This window comes from Neolamprologus brichardi, chromosome 5, assembly GCF_056152115.1.
Source record: "Neolamprologus brichardi isolate AB-2024 chromosome 5, ASM5615211v1, whole genome shotgun sequence".
Classification (NCBI taxonomy): Eukaryota; Metazoa; Chordata; class Actinopteri; order Cichliformes; family Cichlidae; genus Neolamprologus; species Neolamprologus brichardi.
The window spans coordinates 4,438,633-4,466,629 of record NC_142108.1 but is presented as its reverse complement, the minus strand read 5'-3'; the positions used below and the strand labels follow the sequence as shown (position 1 = coordinate 4,466,629).

The window sequence follows — 27,997 nt, the reverse complement described above, 5'->3', positions numbered from 1 at the left end:
CAAACAATCTAAACAAAGTGCAGAGCCCACAGCGAGACAAAATGCAAATGCTGCACATGAGCAGGCTGCATAGTGAATAGTGACAGAAGCTCTGTGGTATCTCAGCACTAGTCCTCCTACTGGGGACACGAGAGTCCTTATCAGCTTTATTATTCACGGCTAATGGCCTTCAGGTTTGTCGTCTGGCCAGCGATCGTTTCACTCGTCAGCAGAAATAAAGAGCGAGATGCAGCTCTGTCCTTTGTTTCCTCATTAAGTTCTCATTAGCGACAACCTTTTCTTTCATTTGCCTGAGCCATGTGCTTTTTTTCCCCTCTCCCTTTTCCTTTTGCAAAGCAAACGAAATTTTGCTTTTATATATATATATATATATATATATATATATATATATATATATATAAATATATATATATATATATATATATATATATATATATAAATATATATATATATATATATATATATATATATATATATATATAAATATATATATATATAAATATATATATATATATATATATATAAATAAATAAAAGCAAAATTTCGTAAGCTTATCTAAAGCTTGCATTGATCATTGGTGAGTAAGTGTGGGGAATTAGGGACTGACACTCAAACTTATTCAGATAGTGTTAACAGTCGGGGGACGCAGTGATCTTCACTGGCAGTCATCTCTTGAGGAAATGACTGATATCTCCTCTTTATTTTGTGAGCAGTAAAAGAAAAAGAAGACCTTCACCCAGACGTGGAGTCTCAGGGCATGAATGACGACACATTCTGTGAATACAGGTAAGCGTCACCCTCAGAGCGCCGTTTCATCACCTCGCTGCAATTCACGCGCAACTGCCAACGAATTTCTCCTGTATTAGCGGTCTTATCCATCTTCTCCTCTCAGTAATGTTTTTTTTTGCACTTTTCCTCTCACTGAAAAGACACCCCAGCACGCGTGAGGTTCCCATGGAGCCTCACACTTCTTCAGCTGAAGAAATTTGATGGACTGAGTAACTGGAAAGTATGTGATGAACAGCAGTAAGCTGTTTACACGTCAGTGTTGTCAGAGTAGTAGCATCCCTTCATAGGAGGTTGTGATCATAGATACGGTGTTGTGTTGGTGTGTTGTGACAGATTGCATCATAAAGGGAGCCACAGCACCGTTCACAAGTTGCCATTTTCTGTCCGGATGGAGTTAAACGCGAGCTGCCCGGCACACAGCAGGACACTAAAACCAATCAGTGTAATTGAAAGCAGCTCATCTCCAGGGCAGTAATATCGGGGCACGTTTCATTAATCCTTTAGTGGTCCAATTCATAACAGTCTAGCGCAGTATGAGTCCCAGTGTAACTCTCCAATCAGTGGGATCTGCACAGCACAACAAATGCTGATATGATGAAGTCAAAAGTGGCTCAGTGTGACAGCATTTAGACTTTGTCATGTTCGCTTCAGGAGCTAGGTGGCACGGCTTTTCACTGATTGGCTGTGTTTACTTAACTAGTCCAAAGAATAAACTAGAAATGTGCTAGTTTACTTTCTTGCAGGGACTTAGATGAGAAGATTAATACAACAGTTTGGAGTGAAAAATAAAGAAACTGTTAGCTTAGCACACAGTTTGAGTCAAAGCTGAAGCTGGTACTGCTCAGCTAAATTAAGTGCTAGTTAACCTTCAACCTCACAGTGACCACAAGACTACAGAAAGGCACTGGCCTCAGGCAGGAAATAATGAGGTCAGTAACCACAATATATAATCTCAGATGTGGGTGAGTGTTAATAATGAGATATTAATTTATTTCATTATGGAAAGATTGGTGCCGGACAGCAGTTTAAATGGAACGGGTACAAATGATTAAAAAAAAAAAAAAAACAACAAAACAAAACTATGAGTGAAGGAAACAAGGACACAAATGATACAGGTGCAAACATTTGGTGGTTTGTGATTATTAATTTGTGATTTGTGATAAATTCATTTTTAGAGTGCAGTGTGTCCCAGGTGGTCAGAGCAGACGCTGAAAGCAGCTGAGTGGCCCAGTGCGCCGGCTTAGCACAGAAGCAGTGAGAATCTAACAGATAAACAGTAACACGTTCGTACCATCTTTGATTACCCAACATTTTCATGGAAGATGCAATGATGAAGACTATAAATAATAAAGGATAAAGAGGGACTCAAGTTGAGCATGTCTATAAGCAACGCTCCTGTAAAAGCATGTATTAGCAATGCCTGTTATGTGGACAATTATTTTGGATGTCCATCTAAATAAAAGGAGAAAGAGCCCAAATTTGATTGATGAAGTAAACCTAACCTGGATCCGTTCAATGATAAAAAACAAACTTGGATGAGAAAGATTAAATCTCCCTGGCACCACTGAACTGTACTTCAGCTGAGCGTATGCAACAGTGCAGCAGCATGACTCTAATGTTTCCCAGTTTGGCTGGTGATTGGCTCTTTGATGGCGGAGGCATTTTAGAATACTCCCATTGATTTCTACTCAACAGTCACTGAGTGCCAAGTCTGCTCTCTGCTGTAAATCACGTCACTGTAATCTAGGACAGACAGAAAATGGCCCCAACCAAAGTTTCAAGTGTTTAATAAGGTGGCTGCTATTCACTTTACTGAGCTAAAAATCATCGGTTTTTGTCTCGACATCTATATTTATCGAGCATATCTATCATTTTCTGCTCTCAGAAACTATTCACATCCTCTGCTAAATCTAATGCTCTGTCCTGTCCCAAAAATGTAATGGCTTCTTCATTTGGCCAATCACATTTCATGAAGTTTGGTTAAGGAGTTGCTTCCATAATCTCCTTAGAATCAGGCTATGGTTGAATTCATGAAAGGCTAGCTGGTCCACCGTGCTCCTGTAGTTGATGTCAAGCTCTGTCAGCAGAATTCCCATGACAATATTACACAGTACATCCTTTGTAATTGTTTCACTGTTGTCTTGCATTACAAGACCACAGCATGTGTGTAGCCTCACCAGCACCAGTTTAATGCACCTCTTAATATCTCATTTGCTCTCCAGTTGGCACTTGATCAAATGAGGCGCGTATGCTCAGGTTTTAATTTTGTTTCAACATGTGCATCTTTGTGATTATAACCCATTGGTCAACCAGAGGTAAAGGATAATGTCAATCACAGAGGCTCACTGTAGAGGCAGCAGCCCCGTCCTCTCCAATAAGCTACAGAGTGAAGCGATGGGTGAAATGAGGTGCTTCTAAATCCACTGTGCTTCTCTCGCAGCGACAACGACGAGAAGCCACTGAAGGGCAGCCAACACTCGCTGAGCAGGGAGATCAAAGCAGTGGAAAGCGGGGACAGCCTGGTGGACTACGGCGACGAGGACGCGCAGTTCAACGAAGACGGCTCCTTTATCGGCGAGTACGCCGGGCGGAAGGAGAAGAGGGCGTCCGCTGAGATCAAAGCCACCATTCAGACCCCGGCATGAGGAGCAGAACGGGCCATCCAGTTTCCACGAAAGCTGACGGAACAAAAAAAGAACAACAGGAAACAGACATTATTCATGCGGAGCGCAAGTTCTGTGTCAAACGTAATGTGTCGTTGCCAAGTGCACACTGCCATTCTCATTTTATACAGCTCTGTTTTGTTAAGTTGCAACAGAATGACCATTACTAAATACAGTGTATATATAGTGTATATTGTATGTGTGGAGTGTCTTTTTTTATAATTATTATTACTCAAAATTTTAGAGGGCTTTGTTTTTATTTCCTTTCCTTCAGCTGCAGTACTCTTTGTACTCCCCTCTGCGCTGTGCATCGTTATATGCAGCTTCGCCTCTGGTGTCACCTTGTAGCCGGCCACAGACAAAGTGGGGATATCAAGTTGATATTTTTTCAATTGGAACGTATATTACTGACCTTTTATATTTGAAATGGATTCATTGAATATGATGTAAGATGTGTATAAAGGTTTGCTTATTAACTTATTTTTTTCCAGTGGTTTTATACCTGACAGAATAATAAGACAGTTCACATATCATTGCATATTATACAGACCACTTCCTGCTCCTGAATCTCCTTGTGATGTTAGGATACATAATTTAGTTGTACCTTGTTTAGAAACATTTGAGCTGTTAGTTTAAATCACACATTTATTGTAACAGCCGAGCGGTGCTTCAGCAGATTTGGGGTAAAAAGTTTCAGAAATGTAATCTATTACAGGTTGATATCATTAAATAACTATACGCATAACCCAGTCTTGATTAAATTGGATTTAACCACCAGTGTGTTGAGTTTTACAAACCAAGAATGAGCAGATCAATACAATTTATTGTCAGTTTGTTTAAAAAAAAGCTGAGATAGGGGAAAGAAGTCGCCCTAGCATACAAAGAAAAACCTAGGAATGTAATAAGGTACAAACATGAAGGATGTGTTGATCTTTTCATTAGTGAGGGCCTGTTCCTTTTTACATTGCTACTTTATTAAATTAGTAATACAATGTCAATTATTTTTTAGAGATGATGAAAAAATATCAACAAAAGCTAAGGTTTTGTTTTTCTTAATTTGTAGCCTGCAAATCGAAGCTGTGGCATCGCTATGTCACTGTCAGAAGTACCTGCAATGGATTACAGGCTTCTTTTTGTCAATCAGATTACTCAGTCTGGTTTTAATATTTGCCATCCACCTGCACCGCTAATTCAGTGTGCTATAGTGAAGTGTTATATTGGTTTTGTTAAGCCCTACTTTGAGTATGCTGCCACTCCAAAACAGAATCACTTCTGTTGTTCAGCATTAACATTAGCAACCTGATCGGGAAAACTGCAGTGTTTTGTAAAAGTTCACTCATTGCATTGCATGTTATAAATGTTAATTGGTGTTTTTCAATGTTATTAAATTGCTTTACTTTCCTACATCAGGGTAATAGTCTGACTGTCTGTCTGGTCGCAGCCATCACTGCCAGGAGATTATTAATGTTTTCGCTACCCGCGGTACTATTTGTAGGTCCCCGCGGACGCATTCCTGACTGAAGTCTCTGCCTTTACCTCCAGCCATCAGTAAAATATGAGCTGAGAGAAAGCACTACCTTGTGAAATGTCTTCATTCAATCTGAATAAAGTAAAAGATGTCTGACAAATTGTTCCCATTTGTAGCATGACTTTAACAAATACCACGCCAGGGTCAAGTCTCTGTCTGACTCGAGCATCTTGTTAGATTACTTCGGCTGTAGGAGAGAATCTCGAGAAATCAAAGCAGTGGGCTCAGCCAGGCACTGGATCAAGAAGCAGGAGCTGTAATCATGTCTGATGGTTGATAGCAGGGAGTGGAGAGTGTCAGCGTGAGGACTCTCACTGTGTGGCTCGCATCTGCCTCAAATACTCTGTCATCACTCAGCCAGGTTTGCTTTAACTGCGGCGCTGAGCGGCTGCGGTTTTCACACGTGCAACCTTCAGGTGTTGGTAATGGACCCTTTGGTAGCCATCCTGAAGGTCCTCGACTCTGGAAACAATATGAACAGCTGGATGTGTCTGTACACACGCAATCAATGTTGGGTGAGCTACTTACAGAGCTTAATTGTGCAACAGAAGAACACTGCTCTCTGGAGAGAAAGGCAAACTGCATCACAGCTAGTGAAAAACAGAAATTCCTATTAGAGAAATTACTTACCAAAACACTGTAGGCTACAAACACTTGGACTCTATCAGCTTGGTGCAACATTGAAGGTTTTTCACAAGTTTATGCGACACACAAATGCTAATTTACTCATTCACTGGTCGGGACATGACTAAAAGAATTCAATTTCAATTCAGTGCAGTTCCATTATAGTTATATGGCACTAATTTACAACAACAGCCACCTGCAGGGGGCTTTATATTCTAAGGTAACTTGCACAAGCTACAATATTAGAAGGAAACCCCAACAATCATGCAACCCTCCAATGGTTGGTTGGTTCTTGGCAACAGTGGAAAAGAAAAATTCCCTCTTAACATAGAGAAACCTCCAGCAGAACCAGTCTGCCACAACAGGTTGCAACATAACTATGGGATGTTTCAGGATTGCCTGATCCAACTATAAGCTTAATCTAAAAGTAAAGTTTGAGTCTAGAGAGGGTTTCTATGTCCTGAATCCAGACTGGATGCATGTCAGCCACACAGCTATTAGGACAGGTTCCATACCAGACCTCCCAGTCCACTTTTGAAAACTAAGTTTGCAGTCTGAGAGCAAAACTCTCTGTTTGGATAATTAAGTACTTCAAGATATGACACGCCCGTATTATTTAAGATTTTGCATGTGAGAAGGCAGATTTTAAATGTAGTTCTGGATTTAACAAGGAGACAATAAAGCAATGCTAAATCCGGTCTCTTTTTGCACGCCAGTTAATGCTCTCGCTGCACCATTTTGGATCAAATGAAAGCTTTTCAAAGAGATTTGAGAACAACCTCTTAATTATGAATTTCAATAAGTAGAGGTCATTCGGAAAAACTGAACATGGTTTATTGAGATAGAGCAGTTAATCAACATACTTGACGATTCGACTCCGATGACCCATCATACCTATACGAAGTCCCAGCGGTGATAGGATTTACAGCAGGACCCACTGGTGTCTGGACACTAGTGCTGGTGAAGATGAAGATTCAGGCTTGGATGGAGCTCCTAGTGAGGTGGTGATTAGAGGAGGTGGGTTGCATGAGTGAGAGTCTAAAAAGGAGAATGACAACAAAGATGTGGAGTGGAGGCTGATTGGCTCAAAGAAGATGATTGGACTAAAGTAAAGATGTCTGTATTGACATTGACAGCATGGGAAAGTGGTGGTGATGTAATGAATAACCTAGCAGGCACACGAGTGATTCCTTATTAAACTAACACACAGTAGTTTTTCAGCATCAGTCTGAGACCACATATTTCTAATTTTAGTGATATTGGCACAAATGAATGAAGGCATTTCTGCATGGTTCCACAGATTAATAAGGGTGTTTGTCATCTGCATAGCAATGATCATGTATGCAGTGTTTTCAATTGATATATTGAAAACACTGCCTAAGGGAAGCATGTACAATGTAAAGAGTAATGGAACCAGCACAGAACCATGTGGAACTCCGTGACTAACGTTTGCGTTACTGAATTATTTCCTGTAGTTATTAGAAATTTGCATTGCAACATAACCTGAGATGCTTGCACATAATTGCTAGGCAACAGTATATGACCACATACCAGCACAAATATGGGCAACTTTATTTTTGTACTATTTATACTGTGTGGGAAACTGTAATTTTACATTACAATTTGTAGACACTTCTCACTTTCACCTGATTGGTCTGAATAAGTCTGCTCTGCCATGTGTGCTACAAGTGCTGATGACATCAGTTAGGAATTTGTTTTCCATTGCATGAGGAAATGGACATGTGCTAGCAGAGCATGTGAAAAATGTCAATTTCATCGGTCTCACAATCACTGCATGATAGATAGCAGACACCTATTTTTAAATGTTAGCAGTGCATTTGCATGATGATATCTCTGCCCCAGCCCCATACACATTATGAATCCCCTTTATAGATGTGAATAGAGGATACTCAGAGGTTTTCCTCTGAGTATTAGCAAGTCATGCAGGTATTGTATATGCAGGAAAACTGTGCATATACAATGCTTGCATTCACAGTGAATTGAATTTTATAGATTTTATATAACTCTGGAATTTGTGGCAGGAGATGCTTCTGATTTTTAATCTTTATTTGTTATTTACATGTGAGGCAAGAGAGCAACAGAAACATTACACATAATCACATTTGACTGAGTTGTGTAAATGTCCACTTATGGTTCAGATGTCTGCCTTCTTCTGACACTCAATCTGGAAAATCAACAAATTTGATTCTAATTGTCAGGATTCTCCCTGCTGTTTGAAAGCAGCAGTTTGATAGTTTACACCATTGCTACTTAGAAACCTGCAGCTGAGGCTACTTTGGATCAATTACTGCACAGCAGATTCTAACTGTGACTGTTTCACTGAGGGGAAAAGACGCAAAATGATCATGGAAAGTTTAAAAAGCACTTTTCGGTTCCATCTGGGTACATTATATTTATCTGTATTGCTTCTGTCGACAGCTTAATGCCCACTGGTTTTTCTCCTATTATCTAAAATTAAGCATTTCTCTTGAGCACTGGGCTTGGACGCATTAGATCTAAGAGTTGTCATAGTTACCCAAGATATTATTACCGGAAACATTATAATAAACATCCACTTATCATGGTTCCAATAATTTAGTATTTCCTCTTAAATGTATTTTAGTCTTGTCGATTCCATACCTTTAGTGTTCATTTGTTATGTGATTTTTTATAATATTTAATTAAAATTACAAGTTTTATCCAAAACCCTGAACTTTCCATGAACCTTACCAAAATGTTCTTTTTATGGAAAATGCCAGACACCGGGCTGTACCTTAAGGTCAAATCAGGTTGATGCTGAAATTAAAAAGTGTGTTCTTCACCTTTGTTGATATTTTTTTAAGCAGCAGCCGTAGAACCTCGGGAAAAAAATAAATAAAAGCAAGATGTTGGTGAAGCAGTCATTTGTGAGATTGTATGCTGACACGTAAACGATTTAGTTTGAGCTTTACCAACCCTGGTCTCAGAGCTCCTGCTTCTATTCTACGATCTCGGCCCCTTTTAAACTCCGTCACTTCTGTCTGCCTCTTCTTCACCTTTCCTGCTCTTATGGAGTCTCATTAATCTGCCGCGCTCGTCCTCTCCTCTGCTCTCTCCTCCTAGCCTGAAAGAAATACAGTCAGCATATGTTAATCAACCGATCCATATCTCTCATTTTTGACGTGATGAATGTGCATTTAACATGTTATTTATCAGTGTGTTTTAAACATATACAGCTCATATTCGTTTAACTTTTGAGGAACATTCAGCAAATATGTTATTGAAAGCTTTAAGTTATACATAGCTGAGGGGAAAGTGACAGATGGGTGCCCTTCTCTGGTTCAACATTCAGCTGTATTCGAGTTGTGGTTAAAGAATTGGCCATTCCATTTCTCTGGTAAATATTCATTTCTTTTTTCAGGCTACTCAGAATTAGAGTTCTAGTTTTTATCATAGAGAATTACAGGTTAACCTTACCAAATAAGGTCTCCAGCACCAGCACAGAGCTTCAAGCGGTAGTTCACTTGCAGACCGGTCCAATTCTAGTCTTTATGCTAAGCTGTGTCAAAGTGTCAAACTCCTGAAAACAACCTGTGAAAATCACGTTGTGTGAAATAGTCACAGAGCAGTCTGAAATCCATATAGTGAATTCACTTGGTGACAGCAGTGACACTAGCGCCGACGTTCCTCTGACTGTGTGTTTTTCAATTAATTGCTTTTCCAATAAATGTCGCCATGGAACCTTGGGTCTGCTATATATGAATGAGTATCCCTGCGCTGTGTGCGCTGGGTCACGGGGTCACATGATTAACTCGAGGATAATGAATTCATGTGAACTCCTGCGCAGCAGCACCTTGAACAAAGGTGAAAAGATTTCCCTATAATTTGAAAGCCATAAAGAACAGCAGTGTGTACTTAACCAGCGTTTTATGCATTACATCCTACATATCATGCCATGACCCCAGTCCATTACAATGGCAATGTCAACGGCTTAAAAATGCTCTATTGTGTGTCAGTACTTCTAATGGAAAGCGCAGCAGGGAATAGAGGCAAGCCTCTCTCCGGGCATCGCCATTTGTTGAACGATGAATAGAGGAGAGGGAGGGTCAATGACTTAAACCACAAGGTGGACTTTTAAGAGCTGCGGTGATGCGAGAGAGACCTTTTTTTCACCAGACAAAGCACCCCAACAGTGTTTTTCATCTAAATCAAAGTTATAAATAATACAAGTCTCAAATGAACGTCAGAATTGCCTCGAAGGTCTTGTGCTAGAAAAAAAAGCGCATTAAGTGAAGAGGAAAAATGGACTCTTTTATCCTTCAATATAAATTTCCCCCCTAAGTTCCCAGAAACAATGCTGTAAGGCTGACATCACCAAAGCAAAGGAAACACTGGCTCCAATTAGCGGAGAGGTGATAACACAGCCACATGCTACACACTCAGAAATTAAAGTACCTTATTATATCTTTAGGGATACAATGGCTTGTCAGTGGGGTGATAATTTCTTAAATGAGACCATACTGACTCATACCCTTGTGGTTTGTACATTACAGAGACCAGTGTTGATCTTCTGGTGGCAGTTTTGCAGCTTAGTTTATCAAGAAATATAAATGTAAATGGACGCTCTACAAATATTGCTAAAGTAGGTACCTTTCACAGCTTGTGAACATACATACGTATCTTTTTAGCCCTTGAAAAAGTACATAGTTAACTTGAGATCCAATAGCCATAGGAAGTACTTTCTTGTAGGCAGTGTTGGGGAGTAACGGAATACATGTACCGCCGTTACGTATTTAAAATACAAAATATGAGTAACTGTATTCCGTTACAGTTACCGTTTAAAAAGGTGTATTTAGAATACAGTTACTTTGTTGAAATAAATGGATTACACGGCGGTACTTCCCTGTTTCATATTGTGGCGGGTCAGGACTGGTTGGGTTTTGTTTGACAGCTACGTTCTGTAGTTCCAGGCGGCAGCGTTATGGTTGCCATGGTTACAGGGTGACACTCTCTCTGCGTGTTTCCTGGGTGAGAGAGGCCTTTTTGTTGTTGTTGTGCTAAGCTAATAGGCAGAATGCTACAGGTATAGCTCTAAAGAATGTAGCATCATAGGCAGTGTAGTCCGTGCTGCAGGGAGAATGGACTGCCATACTCGTTATGTGTCTGTGAGCGAGGGAGGGAGAAAAAGGAAAAGTACGAGCTGTCATCGAGCAAAAACGGGAGCTGGAAGCATGTAAATATAATAATAACCACTGCAGCCAAGAAGAGTGCCTGACGAGCCCAGTTGTAAGTAAGCTATTAAGACTCGACAGTACACCGTGTTCGTGTTTTCCTCCGAAACAATAAGTTCCGTTGGAGCAGCCTTTCAACGCCTCTCTCTGTCTCTCGCAAGCAGAGTTGACCCAGACAACAAAGTAAAGCTAGTTTTCGGCTACGAGCCCGACACAGAACCGTATTAGTCAGAGGTCCCTTTACTAGAGTTCGGAGCCGCGGACCTTCAGTAACAGTAATAAATCACAGCAATAGTACATTCATGTAGTTGTAAAAAGCATGATAATAGATTAAGTAATCCAAGTATTCAGAATACGTTACTCTCATTGGGTAACGTAACGGAATACGTTACAGAATACATTTTGGGGCATGTATTCTGTAATCTGTAATGGAATACATTTTAAAAGTAACCTTCCCAACACTGCTTGTAGGGACAGAATTGGACTTTTATACTAACCCAATATTTGAAAAAGTATCGCCTGATGCCAGCTACTAATGTCTCGAGCCACTCACCATTTCTTATATTTAGCCTGGGAAATGGTAAACAGGTTCGGTGAATTATCCTAATGTGTAAATATACATGCAAATATACTATAGAAGGCAAAAGCTGTTTTTCTAACAAGGCTTAAAATAAATATTTGTCTGTCGCGCAGCCTGAATGCTCCTAGTCATTTTTTTCTTCTTCTTCAGGACATTGAAAGCTCTTCTTTGGATGCTGGTGGACTTTTGTTCTGTTCTCTGCCGAGATGACTCCACGCCGCTTCATTAATGTTGAGCTCCGGGCTTCTGAGGAGGCCAATTGATGACTGACAGTTTTCTACTTGTGTTTTTCTAGGTATGCTTTTACTGCTTTGGCAGTGTGTTTTGGATTACTGCCACAATGACAATGAAGATTTGCCAATTAGATCTTGGATGTAAGCATCTGACCGGTACAGTCATGGTGGATCAAAATCTGATGGTGCTTTTATGTTTTCATAATTCTATAAATTTGATAAGAACTCCGACACCACTGGCTGAAAATGCAGCCCCGAATCATGACCGTGTTTTACAGACGGCTGCAGACACTCACTGCTCCTCTATATGTATTGTTTATGTTTTAAACCACAAATTTCCCACTTTTTATTCATTTCCCTCCTCGTTTCCCTTTCATCAGAACGGTTTCTTCACATCCACCCTTCAACTGCAAGCATTTCTGATTTTTGAAGTGAACAATAGATGGATCAGCTAAAGGGCCAGATCTCTTCCTGTGTCAGGTCTTTGCTGACTACTATTCCTATTGAATAGTATTTTTGTCCTATATGAATAGTATCTGCAAGGACATAACTTGCAGATACATAATGTACATTTCAGAATTATACAAAAAGGCCTTTTTCAGGGAAAACAAAATGGGTTGACAATATAAAACTGTTCTGCAGCAATGAAGGTTGATCAAGCCTTGAAAGCTGGTGCTACTAATTCCTACAGGTGCTTCAACTTTTCTGGAATACTTACAACCCCCTCTGTCTGCATAAAAACACATAAAAGTTGGAGCACACTGTGGTACCATACCCTAGTGAGCATCAGTTGAACACTATTGCACTGCAGAATGAATTGTATTGATATAAAATGGTTGGAAAAAAAATCAATTAACAGTGGAAGAGAGACAGACCATCATAACACATAAAATGTAGGTCTTTTCTACAGAGAAATTGCAAAGAAATTCAAGGTGTCAGTGAGTACAGTTCCTTCACCATCAAACGGCACTCGGAAACTGGGAAACTCTGACAGGAAGAGGTCTGGCAGACCCAAAGCCACAACTGAATCAGAGGACAAGTTTCTGAGAGTTAACAGCTTGTGTGATAGGCGGCTCACAGGACAAGAGCTTCAAGCACAGCTTCATAGTGGTCGTAGTAGCAAGTCTCAGTTTCAACTATGAAGCCTTCGAGCTGCAGGTTTGACAGGACGAGTCGCAGCAAGAAAGCCTTTGTTAAGATGTCAGAATAAGACTTGGCTTGCCTGGGCCATGAAACAACACCATTGGACTACTGAAGACTGGAAGAAGGTGTTATGGATGATTCAAAATCCTCGGTTCATCACACAGGATCTTTGTAAGCCGTCGAGTAGGTGAAAGGATGGTTCCACAGTGTGTGGCATCAGTGTGATGGTCTGAGACTTTTTGCTGGATCCAGGGTCGGTGACTTGTACAGAGTGAGAGGCAGCCTGAACCAAAGCGGCTACCACAGCATTCTGCAGCATCCTGCAGTACCCTCTATGCACCTAGTTGGTCAGGGGTTCATCCTACAGCAAGATAATGACCCAAAACACGAGTCCAGCTATGACAGAACTACCTCAGGAAAAAAGAACAAGATGCTAAGCTTGAAAACATGGAGTGGTCAGCACAGGCTCCAGACTTAAACCACATCAAGCTGGTTTGGGATGAACTGGACAGAAGAGTGAAAGCAAAGCAACCTACAAGTGCCACATTTATGGGAACTTCTGCAGCAGATATGGAAGAACTTTCTGAAGAACATTTGACTTCTATTGTAGAAAGAATGCCACGGGTGTGTTCAGCTGTTATATCTGCCAAAGGCTACTTTGATGAGTCAAAGGTTTAGAATCTATATAGAAACTATAAATTGATTCCATGATTTATTTATTTTTTTTAACTCCAATTGCTTATTTGTAGTATACTTTCATTTCAATATATACCCGTAGTGTATATATATGTGCCAACTTACACCTTCTTTATTCCATTTTTCACAGTCTCAGCTAAAGAAATGGGGAAAAAATATGTGTTTCTGCAGTATAGGCTGCTAGTAACAAAGTAATTAAAGAAAAAATGATAAGAAAGTCTGACTCCTTGGATGCAAAGACAGCTGGGATAGGCTCCAGCCCCCCCTGGGACCCTAATAAGGATAAGTGGCAGAGAATGGATGGATGGATGTGGCTTGAGACTTTTGCACAATAATCAATATGTTTCTTGAAAGACAGGTGGCCTCATAATGAAGATTTCTGCACGTTTGGGTGGAGTATTAAATATGCGTCTCCACTATGAATCCGGCACTAAATCCAATTATTCATTGTTATGTCTTTTATCAACAATGACGTTTAAGAAGCTCTACACACTATTTTTGAAGAGTTTCTAGTGTTCCTAAAATAGACTTTCATGAATTAATTCTTCCAGCAGTTTGTAGTGGCATTAATAAAGCACCTTTTCAACTGTTCACATAACTCTGGTTTGATTCCAGCCTTTGATGGCTCTGCCAGGTTTTGGGCCATGATTCCCCCGAGCTATTCCAGTATTCCTTGATCTGTTTCCTCAAGAGACAGAAATCTAAAGCCCCTTCCTGGCCCGCTGCAGTCTCCATCATACATCAGAAGTAGAAATTAAACCAGTGGATGTCTGATTCATACAATCAGGTGATGAGAAATTCTGCGTCACAGTGGCAGTGAGGAGCTCTGCTCTGTAGACCAGCATTTTACTTGGAGTGCTGTTGAAATTCCAGTGCCAGCACAGGCCTGCTACTCTTTCAAAGTGCTCAGGCTTCTGGGACATTTGTGGGACTGATCTCAACATATCACACTTGTGCTGCAAATGAATTGCTCCCTTAGGTCTCCAAAACTGTCAGCAACTCACTTTGTATGAGCGCTTCATTCATCAACACATTTTTTACCCTGAGAGCAGCAACTTTTGAAAAAAAAAAAAGGGAGTCGAAATGAAGCAAAACTTCTTTTTTTTTAAAATTCCTGATTCGTCCTTTTCGCTTTGTTGAATATGCACACAGGGCTGTGAAGTATATGTGCAACTAAATTAGGGCCTGTTGGGCTGTGACATTTCTCAGATCAGGTAATTTAAGTGTTAGCACCTCTAGAAGCTAGTTTCATCTTGGAAAAAAAAGCAGAAACAAAAAGCAGTGTACATAAAGAAGAACAATCCCCATGTACAGATTTCAATTACACTGATAAAATTTAAAGATGTTCATTGCATTTCAGTTTCTTCCAAAACTGGCACGACTGAAAAGGCTTTTCTCTGACTCCTGTGGAAGGGGCCCTTTGAAGAAAACAAGATACTCAGTGCAGTCTGAGATAAATGTCTGATTAAAAAGATATCAGGCACAGGAAACATATTAATCTATTATATAAAAATGGGTAACCAAAAGTTTAATCTAAAATCTGTGAAGTCACCCTTGAATACATGTTTTGTTGCGGCTAACACGGTGGACATCACCAGAAAACTGCACAGTAAAGTTTTTAGCAGGGTATGAAACTATAATGTTAAAAAAGCTACAGCAACACCAGAATGAATTTCTCCAACACCTCCAGCCACTGTTCATTATGAGGATTTTAATTATAGAATAGAATAGAATAGAATTCAACTTTATTGTCATTGCACATGTCACAGGTACAGGGCAACGAAATGCATTTTGCATCCATCCAGAAGTGCTTTAGCCATGATATAGATATATTACAATATATATTAGCAATAATATAGATAGATAGATTACAGAAATGGGTCTATTGTGGTATGTTATATGTACACGGTATGAAGTATGTTATGAATATGCTATAAGTATGTACAGGCTATGAACAGGATATAAATATGAAAAAAAAACTATACAGAATATGAAATAAAGAACTATACAGAAATATGAGATATACAGCTATACAGAAATGGGAACTATGCAAGTTGTAAACAGTTGTAGAATTTATATATATATATATATGTATATTTATATATATCTATATATATATATATATATATATATAGATAGATAGATAGATAGATAGATAGATGGATATATATATATATAAAAATATACATATATATATATATATATATATAACTGGCACTGTAAAACTGACTGGCACAGTAATAGTAGATTGCTGGCAGTTGCCATTAAGGTACTGCTAACGTTATACGGACCAGTTTATGCCCGACAATATTTTCACAGACCAGCCTTTAAGGTGTTTCGGATAAATACAACTAAATAAAACCAGTACCAGTACCAATAAAACAGAAGATTTATTCATAACACGCGGGAAAAGACCCAGGGAAACTGAGTTAACGATAAAAAAAGAAACAATAAAAACTGATAAAACCCTAAAAACCATGAATTTCACACCCGAGCCTCAACTCGGGTGTGAAATTCATGGTTTCACGGCCCGGTACCAAATGATTCACGGACCGGTCCGTGGCCTGGGGGTTAGGGAGCGCTGCTTTACAGTACACTGCAGGGTAGCTGGCATGGTTTCTATGGTGTACCTATTGTAGCATGTAATAAAAGACAGTTTATTTAAATTACTTTAAAGTATTTAAAGGTTATGAATTAGTTTCATAAAAGTGGGAAAAATGAAAGTGTATTAAGTTGATCATCCTTTTCTCCTAAACTGAAGTAAAGGAAGGACATTACATTTTCTTGCACTTTCTTGAATGTATTTTAAAACGTGGAAATAAACACGATCCTCACCGTTTCAGCCCGTCTGCTTCATCGCCAAGGTTTCTCCACATCTTTAGAGCTTCACTATACAGTCATCTGAGTATACACTTCTTCAGACAAGAAACGTTTTGAACATTCAAGCATTTACATAGCATTTATTGTATGACACTTCAGCGCTGGCTACCTTGTGACCCTACTTGAGAAGCAGTTGTGAGAGTAATGATGATTACACAGAAATGTCAACTGTCTGGGCCCAGCACTTGATGATACGTAATCCAAACTCTCAGGCAGCATGCCACTGTCTTTCTGGGGATGTGATAATTTAGTGGAGAGGTGTGGGAAGCCTGAAGTGCATGAATTTCCTCTCTGCGTTTGCGGTGGTGCTGTGAGAGGGCCCGGTGCAGACTGACATATCTAGCACAGACAGATGCTGAATGTGGGCTTGCGTGGCACCGTTTTGGAAATGTAGGCTACGGGGGAACACGTGGCGAGGCAAAGGTAGCAGGGTACCCAGGAGAGGCAGGCAGAAGGGTTGTATTAGAACATCTCAGATAGCTCTGCATCTACCTGGATGCATCCCAACACAGCCAGGTCAGAGGAGTGAAGCACTGGCTCTCATGCTTGACCTCACTTCTCCATTTATCTGCAGCCATGTGACCATGCCTTGCTTTGTGCTGCAAGCAAGGCGACACCTTATTCTTCAAAAAGATGGCTGTTATGGCATTTCAGATGTGTGCTTCTTTAGATTTTGGAAGAATGAAAACACACGGAGTGATTTTGGAGTATAGTAGCACAAGTACTTGATGAAACACAAAGCTCTATAAGGTGTAATCGTAATCAGATTATTTTTCTGCATGTTTTTCTATAACACATTACTGTACTAGGCAACTCACTTATCTGCACGTTAGGTGGAAAGAAAGAAAATCAAATGTCCCCTTTTTTCCTCTTCAACTGCAGGTCACAACCAGCTCACTTGAAGTTGCAGCCATGGCACAGGAAACACATTTGAAGAGTGAAATTAAGAACATTATTGAATGAACAGATAAGGACAAGTCAGCAAATGGCAAACTCCACAAACTGCTAGTAACAGCTATCCACTGCTGCATCCACTCACAGCAAATACACTGAAACAGCAATGTTATATTAAAACTGCTCAGGGTACGACGACAAAGGCTGAACTGTAGACGGACACATGTTGACGTTGTTTTCATGGACAGCTGAGTTTCACTCACACCATCTCAGATTGGTCAGATAATGGCAGCGAGAAAATCCGCGGCTATGTTTTCTAATACAGAGTTTAATAAAGTCTCTGATGCAACACGTTCAGCGTGTAGTCAGTAAGCATCAATCAGGTCAGTGGTGTGAGAAGTGTGCTCCAGAGGAAGAGGTCAGTTTTATTTTAGAGTCAGTTTTAAACAGCACAGACTTTATGCTAACCTCTTTTTTTGTATCTAAAACAGTGATGAGCAGTTGGATTTGCAGCATTGCAACATTTGTAGTTTTTCCACACCTGCCTGTTTGTACAGTAGAATCACTGTGAAGTTCACTTTGGCCTCTGTTTCACTAATTTTGCTCTTTGTGTTCATACTTCAGCAAAATAAGTGTTCAGTGTTTTCAGTGGGGCTTAGCTTTCTGCAGTTTCTGCAGTGGATCTCAGGCCACTCATCAACACAGAAGTAATGTAACCAGTGTTGGGAAGGTTACTTTTAAAATGTATTCCATTACAGATTACAGATTACATGCCCCAAAATGTATTCTGTAACATATTCCGTTACGTTACTCAATGAGAGTAACGTATTCTGAATACTTTGGATTACTTAATATATTATCATGCTGTTTACAACTACGTGAATGTACTATTGCTGTGATTTATTACTGTTACTGAAGGTCCGCGGCTCCGAACCGTAGTAAAGGGACCTCTGGCTAATACGGTGGGTTCTGTGTTGGGCTGGTAGCCGAAAACTAGCTTTACTTTGTTGTCTCGGTCAACTTTGCTAGCGAGAGACAGAGAGAGGCGTGGAAAGGCTGCTCCAACGGAACTTATTGTTTCGGAGGAAAACACGAACAAGGTGTACAGTTGAGTCTTAATAGCTTACTTACAATTGGGCTCGTCAGGCACTCTTCTTGGCTGCAGTGGTTATTATTATATTTACATGCTTCCAGCTCCCGTTTTTGCTCGATGACAGCTCATACTTTTCCTTTTTCTCCCTCCCTCGCTCACAGACACATAACGGGTATGGCAGTCCATTCTCCCTGCAGCACGGACTACACTGCCTATGATGCTACATTCTTTAGAGCTATACCAGTAGCATTCTGCCTATTAGCTTAGCACAACAACAACAAAAAGTCCTCTCTCACCCAGGAAACACGCAGAGAGAGAGCGTCACTCTGTAACCATGGCAACCGTAACACTGCCGCCTGGAACAACAGAACGTAGCTGTCAAACAAAACCCAAACAGTCCTGACCCGCCACAATATGAAACAGGGAAGTACCGCCGTGTAATCCATTTATTTCAACAAAGTAACTGTATTCTAAATACCACCTTTTTAAACGGTAACTGTAACGGAATACAGTTACTCATATTTTGTATTTTAAATACGTAACGGCGGTACATGTATTCCGTTACTCCCCAACACTGAATGTAACAGATTACTATCTACATCGAGTAATTAAGTAACCTAACACATGAAATATGTCAGTGTGAGTAGCATTGTAATATCTAGCTAAGGATTGGTAACTGTAATAACTGCCATGAGTCACTGGTCTGTTAATGAGTTAGCCAACAGATGGCAACAGCAACAGTTTCCTGCCATCTGATGGCCAGCATACATTCTCTATAGCATACACAGGGCATCTCACTGGATGCCTATAAAGGACCCTAAGAACCTTCAAACACCTCCTGAGCAGCATATTAAGCTCACCTACTAAAGCATATTCACTATGTTGACTAATATGGCAAAGCTATGAGTAAAAACAAGCTACGGGAAGTCTAATCTGGACATTCCTTTGGATTAATTAAATACTAACCTGTTAGGTAAGTTTCCTTCTGTTTTATTTTTTGCCAACTATGGTCTGTGGAAAATGACTGAAGCCTGCATGAAAAATCCCAAAGCGTAAAGATGATGTGATCCACTAATTAGTATATTCGTGGCACTGTGTTGTGTTTCCATTATGCCTTGTGTCAGTCAGTGTCAGCTCTGGACAACTGATTACTTCTCTCCTGTTCCCAAACACACTATTGTAAATGAAACAAGTATGAAATAGAGTGAAATGAAGCCTATTAAAACTACATCAGCAACTAGCAGTCACTTCCAAGCCAAGCTGCTCCGTTCCACTGAAAATGCTCATTATACACTTCATGATTACGGCTCCAAGTCTGTAGGTGCTACCAAGATACTTAAAGGTGTGATCATGTTGAGGACAGCCTACATGTTGTAAGTGTGTACTGCCAAAAATACATGGAACAATTAGTAATATTGGCCACTCTGGTTTATGTTCGTACCCTTGTAGGTCCTTCAATTTAGCCTCTGTCAAACATCACAAACTGTGCTTGCCTTTGTTTCTCATGAGCATATTTCTGGGCTTCTTTCTTGTTTTAGGGTTAATTCAGCTACGTTTCTGTTCAGATTTTTAACCAATCAGTGTTTGAGCTACACAAAGCATCACCTCCACTAGGCAGATTGCATGTGAGCGGTCTCCAAAGTCTCGCATAGGTTCAAATGCATCCCAGTGAGTATAAGTGAATTTTCATAGGCCTGTTAGGCCTACTTTGGATTTTTTTTTCCAGTGTTGGGGGGTGGCATCGATGGTGTTTCTCTCTCTCTTTCTTTCTTGTGTCATTTTCCTGTGAAGCTGGTAGTTTGCACACAGCTAACTCTACTCAGTCATCAGGGACCGCTCAGTGGTAGCTGAGCGAGAGATGCCAGCAGCGTTTGTGTGGCTGTTTACTTGGTGGAAAGGAGTGTGTTTGATTATTTGACTTATCTTTTTTTCATTAGCATACAAGTTCTGCTTCTGAGTTTGTTTTGCTTTTGATAGAATAAAATGGTTTAGCCATCTCTTGACTCACTGATAAAATTCCCTTTTATCGTTGCCTCCTGTATGCCTCGACTATTAAACACTTTTAGGCACTCGTAACATTGACAAAATCCCCAAACACACGAGTTAACAGCTCTGCCCTGATTTTGGCAGGCTTACATATTAAAATAAAGGGCTTTGGAAGTCACTTAATGACATGCAGGGTTAGCAGCACTGTTACCAGAGTTGTGTGAGTACAAAACTAAAAAGAAGAATGACAAATACAACGTTAAGTTCTTAAAGGGCTAGCCCATTTACTATGACCCACATTAAGCTGTAAAACGAGTCACAACACAAATAACATATAACGGCCAGATTAATGGATAATATTAAGAAGCCAACAGTTCAAATGATGATTAAATTACAAGCAGATGTTCAGAAACAGTAAATATCACCATGTTAAGTAAATGATAGAGAGAGAGGAGGTAATCGAGCAACTGCCCTGAGCTTGTGTTTAATATCAATGCAATTTCAGAGCTGCTTGTATTATTTACTGAAATGCTGTTGAGGGCACTGAACAAATTTCCTTTATTGTCCAAATGGCTCTTTGCAAAGTCCTGATTCACTCTGTTTGGGTTTGACAATTATTACCCTGGATACAGCGTCCTCTGCAAAGGACAAATAGACTTCTAAATGTAAGCGTGCGGTGCTACATATGTTAATGTACCGTATCTGTTGTCATAAGCTTTTCAGGGCAGTAGCAGTTTAATCTACAGGCCATCTGGGGGGAGTGTAATGGAGATAGCCAGATTAGAATTTGTGGGCTTTTGATGCATGTGTTAGCAACTCTCCTTTAAATAAAATTTTATTGCAGCTCAGCTAGGCATTCTGGGAAAACTGCATGACCTAATGATATTTTACCTGTTCTACATTTCATTTTTGGGGCAAAGAAAAAAAAGATAAAAGGGGGGAAATAACTCAGAGTGATGCATCAAGCAAAGCAGGATGAAAACTAATGCTCAAACTAATGAATAAAGCTAATTTTGCTTTATGAACCTATGAATCCAATGCCCTCGCTAATGCATGCGGTCAGCAGACCCACTACATGGCCAGTTCTGTCCTCATTAAATGTACGTACGTTATAGAATGGCCCTTTTAATTTCAGTAATTTATGTTATCCTATAAAAACAGCTGTAGTGCAATCAATCAGACAAAGCCTCTTTCTGACATTGTGCTTGGTATGAAGCGAAGTGTTTCCCCTGGGCTCCGGTCTTAGCTCAGGGTAAGACTAATGACTCCCTGTCTTGAGTGGCCTGAACCTCGCTTTGGCCCTTTCCTCTGGCTTCCAGCTGCTACAGAATTGTTAGAAAGGCTACTCTGATCCATTCAAAAGAGGACTCGTGTTATCTGCTGCGAGTTCACCTGCACCGCCAACCACCTGCATGGGCCGCCTCGCCTAGGGGCAGAGGCAGGAGCAGGTCTTTCAGAGATTCGGTCCGCATTTTTCACATCGGTTACTGCAGGATAAGCTCTGAGCCGAGCTCCTAACATGGCACTGAAATGCCCTCCTACTTTGAGAGGATCAGCCTCAGCACGCTACAGTCACAGCAATTTAGGATCTGATGCCTTTGACCTTCAGAGGGGAAAAAGAGCGGATAAAATAGTAAGCAAAGAAATAATAAGTAAGATTTTATTTGTGCTGACACATAGTGCAAACCGGCCGTAATAAGTCTCCAGAGAGCTGAGAAGGTGGAGAATTTGATGCGCAGCCTACAAATTCACCTCCGGAGGTGAGATTTTCAAAGATGTATCTATTTTTCAGGGTTGTCAAAACTCACTATCTGTCCTTTACAGTCTGTTCTAGAGTAAAATGTCCACAGGCACTGCACCTCTCAGCCTGACATTAGCATGCTGGTCTGCCTTTAGAGTTCATCTCTGGCATTCACATTAAAGTCCTATTTCTCATCCTCTCACCAAAGATTTGTCATGCGTGGCACCGGCTCTACTGATATCTACTTTCTTCCTGTCAAACCAGAGAGCATGTTCATGATTATAAATACATACTGAGAATTGTTTTAACTAAAAAAAAAAAGAAGCTTTAATAAAGATTCTAGACAAAATGCTAAGGTTTTATTGGGACTACAAAGGAGAGTGACTGTTGGACTTCCACTGATCAGTTGGTAAAAAACCAACAAGGCTACAAATTAAATAAATTATTATCACAAATCTACTGCTGTGAAGAAAATAAACAAGGAATGGGTTTCCCTAAAGTTTTTATAAAGTCTTCTTAATGGACCACTAGAGGAAGAGAACAAATCCCACCAAGGCTGGAGACGGAGCAGTGCTGGAGGAGTATATGGGAGAAGGATGCAACACATAACAACAATGCTCAGTGGCTACAGGAGCTAAGAGCAGACCACAGCAACCTCCCTGAACAGGATCCAGTAACCACCACAGTGGGAGACATCCAAGAAAGGGTCTTAAGCATGAAAAGTTGGATAGAACCAGGCACTGACATGGCCCACATCTTCTGCCTAAAGAAGCTTAGCACCGGCTCTCCCGATACAGTGATGACATTCCAGAGTGTCTGGCACTAGCTAACCGAAGGCCAGACAGTCCTGACCCCCAAGGATCCCCAAAAAGCTACCAGCCAATAACCTGCCTCAGAACAACATGCAAGTCACTGTCCCATCATGGCAGCTAAGATGAGCAGGCATACGGCTCAATGAGCTGCGAGTGGGGCACAGAAAGGAACTAGCAGGAACACCAGAGGAGCAAAGCATCAGCTCCTGGTAGACAGAGCAGTTGCTTGAGACTATAAGACCAGAGAGACCAACCTGTTCACTGCCTGGGTTGACAACAAAAAAGCTTATGGGCTCACACCTGGATCCTGGAATGTCTAGAACTGTACAAGATCAACAGGACCCTAAGAGCCTTCATCAGGGATTCAGTGGGGATGTGGTGAACTACCCTAGATACTAACTTCAATCCAATAGCACAAGTCAGCATTAAGTGTAGGAGATGCTCTGCCTCCACTGCTGTTCTGCATAGGTCTGAACCGCTTCAACCAGAAGAAGGAACATAAGATGCTGGAGAAATACCAAGGGCCGAGAGAAGAACTCTAGAAGATGTGCAAGGCAACAGTGGTCCCAGTGGTAATCAGAGCACTCAGAGCAATGGACCCCAAACTGGGTGAGTGGCTCCAGTAAATCCCAGGAATGAGATCCGAGATCTCTGCCCAGATGAGCGCAAGTCCTAAGAATAGCAAAGGTATTATGCAGGAACCTCAAGCTGCCAGGCCTCGGGTAGAGGCTTGAAGGATGAACATATATAAAATATGAAAAAGCGCAGGATGAAAAATCACCCTGACTATGATGATCAAACTATTACGTAGTCACCAGCTGACCTACATTTTAGGGAACATAATTCTGTCAAACATACTTTGACAGAACCCCTTGTCTGTTTTCTAGTATTATTGCAACCATTTGTTTTGTAAGAAGTAACATTGATTGCCAAAATGTAATTATGTTCACACTATCCTTTATTTGGAATGTCTTTCTTTGCATAAAAGTGATTAAAAACCATAATTATTAAAATTCTAGAATGTATCTTATACATAGATGGAAACAGTAAAGGAATTCTAAACACAACATGAGCCACATGAAAATCCATCTGTGTACTATGGACTTTGGATTTTGTGTCTCTCTCTCCTATTGTCTCCCCTTCCAGCTGCAGATCAGCTGAAAGGGGATGAGCTGCAGTGCGACTTTGCACTGCTGTGGACAGCCTCAGTCTTAATAACATTTAAAAAGAAGTAATAATGCATCTGCAGAGTAAGAGGAGAGATTACTTTTAGGGATGATGACCTTGTTGACATTGATCTTCTCTGCATGAGAGGAGATGAAAGAAGCTAACAGGTGAGGCTTATCTGATGTTGGAACAGATTATCTGATTTCATTGTCTAACTGACCGGAATCTGGCTGCTGCTGCTGTTTTGCCTCTGCAGAGCTCACACATCCTGAGTCGATCTCTGTCTATAAATCAATTCGAGGCTGTCTGTTTATTTTTCTTATGATTGTTAAAGAAAAGCTAAATTGTTACTCCATTAAAATGCTGTCCGAACTTCACTGATGACAGAGTAGTTACAATGTTAAAGCCTCATCACTAAATTATTACTTACGAGCTCTTTGTCCAACAGTATTGGCGAAGTGGGTATGAGAAAATAGGCGAGAGAGAGAGAGAGAAAGTTGTGCAGAGAAAATAATATCACAATGACTGCTTTGTTGTGGAAATCAAATAAAAGACTTTCCTCCAAGAAAGATGAAGTTCCATCTCATTGATAAGGTAATGATGTATGCCATGGGTCAGACAGAGAGTGGCGATAATGATGCTAGTCATTTAACATATTTACTGGATTACCATCTGCAATTTTATGGCTGATTTACAGGCGCTTTATCCCCTCTTTTCTAGCAGAGACTTCACAATCAAATGTGCATCAGCCATGCTTTCATCATCTCATGTTTGCTGAGCCAGCAAGGGCCAGTTTATTGCCACGGCGAAAAGTATTTCATTACATCCCAATACAAACGCTTTATATCTAAGTCTTTTTTTATAGTGAGGCCTCCATACACTACTGGCTTTTTGACCGGTGCTCATCTTTACTGAGCCTCAGTGTGCACTCTACATGCTCTTTACAAGACTGTGGACTGAAGGATGATGGATGAAAAAAGAGTGCTCTCATTCATCACCTCACCTATGATTTCTGTAACAGATACTGAGACTAGACCATGTAATCCCACACTGTGTAGTCTATGTGTAACCTCAGTCTCACAGACTGACAACTGGTTAGTACCGTCACATTGTGCTGCCATTGGTACTTCTTTTTGCCATTAACTTTAGCCATACATATGCAAGCAGAAGTGCTCTGCTAGTGTTAAATGTTACAGGACAGGCAAGCAAGGAAATGTCTGAGGTGCTAGTTGCAGGTGGGAGAGGTTTGCTTTTGAACTATATATTCAGCACCTAAGCCTAAATGAATTTTGAAATAAAATAAAGTAAATAGAAGTAAAAAGGAAGCATGAAAGAAAGACGTCTTATACACGGCTTGAACTGACTGGATGTTGTGTAACAAGTTGTGATTGGTAAATGAAGCCAGTGTGGAAAGCAATGACTGTAGAAAACATGGACGATGCAACAGCTCCCCAAAAATGAAGCCAAAATGTCTCTATCGCCCCCTGGTGTCTGGCTGTAGTACAGGTCATAAACCCCGCCTGCTCCATGTTAGCGGATGGGACTGGGGTCAGACTAAAATAAATTAATTCTCCGCAGATACATTTTTTCCAAAGACTCTTTCTTTTATTATCAATAGTTCTCATCACGCTGATTTTTTGATCCTTCCTTTCCCAAGTTTGATTCTAATTACTACCACAATCATGTTAAATTGGGGTGCAACGTCATCATAACAGCTTTGACTGACAGCTGCAGTCACGGAGAAACTTGCGTATCTCTGTTCGGGAATAGCAGATAGAGCGTAGGCTCTGAGAGGAGGGCCAGCGTTTACGTTACAAAAAGGCGACCGACTTTTAACCTGACAGCCTGAGGTGTTCTTCAGTCAACTGGACTACCCGACAGAAGGACCCGAGGCCCCGCTGTACTTTTTTGCTAAGTTTTCTACAGTCATTGGTGGAAAGTCAAAAACTACAGTTTTTGGAGTGGAAGAGAGTCAGTCCCCATAGACTCATATGTTAAAATGCCCTACTATACAGCTCTAAAAACATACAGCCTGGTGTTAAAATGAAAAAACAAGACAAAAAACTGATTGGGTCTTTAGTGAGGCTTTTACCAATGTTTGTTATGTGGTGGCTTTTCAAAAGGAATTGTCTGTAAAATAGCGTGACTTGCTGTATGGTGCAATCTTTTCAAGAGGTTTGTTCTTCAAGTTTGGTGAATGAAATCTTAGTATTTCAGTAATCAGTAAACTATCAGATATGTGTGATGCAAAAAAGTTGAAATGAGAGCAAAGACTCAAAGGTAAGGAAAAAGATTTGTTAGAACCCAATTAGTTTTGCAAATAACTGGGCAGACCCAAGACACGCTGGAGAGATTATATCTCTCGGCTGGCCTGGGAACGCCTTGGTGTTCCCCGGAGAAGCTGGAGGAGGTGGCTGGGGAGAAGGAGGTCCAGGAAAATGGATAGATGGATAGTTTTGCAAATAATTATGTTCATTGGCAATAGGTTACTCAGATGACTGGCTATAAAGGATTTGTCACAGTAAAATGCATCTATAAACTGTGAATTTTCAGAATAGTGTTAAATACAATACAAAACAGCAAGGAGTTAATATTTGATGTATTCTGTATGTATGTATTATGTTCTACAGTATATAATATCATTAAAACATTCAGAGTGGAGAGATTTCTGTGCACAGGGCAAAAAATCAATATTGTATTCTCGTGATCTTTGTGCCCTCAGGCTGCACAGCATTAAAAACAGGCATGATTCTGTCGTGGAGATCACTGCATGGGCTCAGCAACACGTCCTGTTTTCAAATCGCTGTCAACACAATTCACCGTTCTATCCACAAATGCAGGTTATTCTGCTCTATCAAACAAAGACGAAGCCGAATGTGAACACAGTACAGAAATGCTGCTTTCTTCAGGCTTAAGCTCAGTGAAAATGGAAAAGTGGAAAACTCTTCTCTGGTCAGAGAAATTAGAATTTTTTTGTTTTCTGGAAAACATGGAAGCCTCATCCTCAGGATTAAGGAAATGAGGAACCATCCAACTTGTTATCTGTGCTCAGTTTGAGAAATCATGACCTATTTAAACCATTAAATAAGCGTCTCCTATAGATAGTTTTGCACTATGGCGTATTATATTCTTCATATTATACTGTGTCCTTCAGAGTTAATCAGCCCCATCAATGGTTGAGTTTGTTCATTTCCATCTGCAGCAATTTGTGACAACTTGTAAAATGGATTTTCTTGTCATGGAGGAAATAACTTCCAACATTTTTACTGCAGAAACAGACAGAGGTCTGTATAACCAGACAAGCAGCAAACAGTTGCTCCTGTCCCAGATGATGAGGAGCTCAAAGACAAAAATGCAAACTTAAAATCATTTAAATGCAGCCCTACAGTGTATGTGTACACTGTAGGGCTGAAAATCTGGGAATTACTGCAATATACTTTAATTCAAATGTTGTACTTTCTTTTTCAAAGACATAAATGAAGACAGAAAACTAAATAGCAGTGATGTTTGTAGGGTTACTGAAGTTGGACTAGCTGGTATATAATGATGGCTAGCTACAAAGCTATGATTAGCATAATATAAACACAGCGAATGCTAACTTTTTTCCTCTCAATAAAAGTTAACATGAGGGTTCCCGAGAATATTTGGCATCCAGACTGGAGCAGCCAAGGAATGAATCACCAACCCTCCGATTAGTTGATGACCTGCTCTTCCTGAGCTTCAACCACCCCTAATATAATTCAATTACATTTTATTTTATTTATACAGCACCAAGTCACAACAACAGTTGCCTCAAGGCACTTTATATTGTAAGGTAGACCCTACAATAATACATACAGAGAATAATCCAAAAATCATATGACCCCCTATGAGCAAGCACTTATATGACAGCGGGAAGGAAAAACTCCCTTCGAACCGGTGGAAACCTCCGGCAGAACCAGGCTCAGGGAGGGGCGGG

The 27,997-nt window shown here is 40.4% G+C and overlaps 1 protein-coding gene and 1 long non-coding RNA gene across 9 annotated transcripts in view; one reads left to right on the top strand and one right to left on the bottom strand.

Annotated features, from left to right (window-relative positions):
• Nucleotides 1-4,856, top strand: part of chl1b (cell adhesion molecule L1-like b) — a 68,220-nt gene extending 63,364 nt beyond the window's left edge. For all 8 annotated transcript variants that reach the window (XM_087840518.1, XM_035905024.2, XM_035905020.2 and 5 more), the window contains 2 exons: nt 714-786; nt 3,230-4,856. In XM_087840518.1, the coding sequence (XP_087696644.1) occupies nt 714-786; nt 3,230-3,434 (278 nt within the window). In that variant the 3' untranslated portion in view covers nt 3,435-4,856. The remainder of the gene's footprint in view (nt 1-713; nt 787-3,229) is intronic.
• A 352-nt stretch (nt 4,857-5,208) lies between these two features.
• LOC102787311 (uncharacterized) lies at nt 5,209-10,470 on the bottom strand. Its single transcript, XR_436704.2, has 4 exons — nt 9,061-10,470; nt 8,560-8,707; nt 6,499-6,642; nt 5,209-5,570 (listed from the first exon to the last, which is right to left on the bottom strand). It is a non-coding gene; the product is annotated as an uncharacterized LOC102787311 (long non-coding RNA).
• Nucleotides 10,471-27,997: the final 17,527 nt, after the last annotated feature.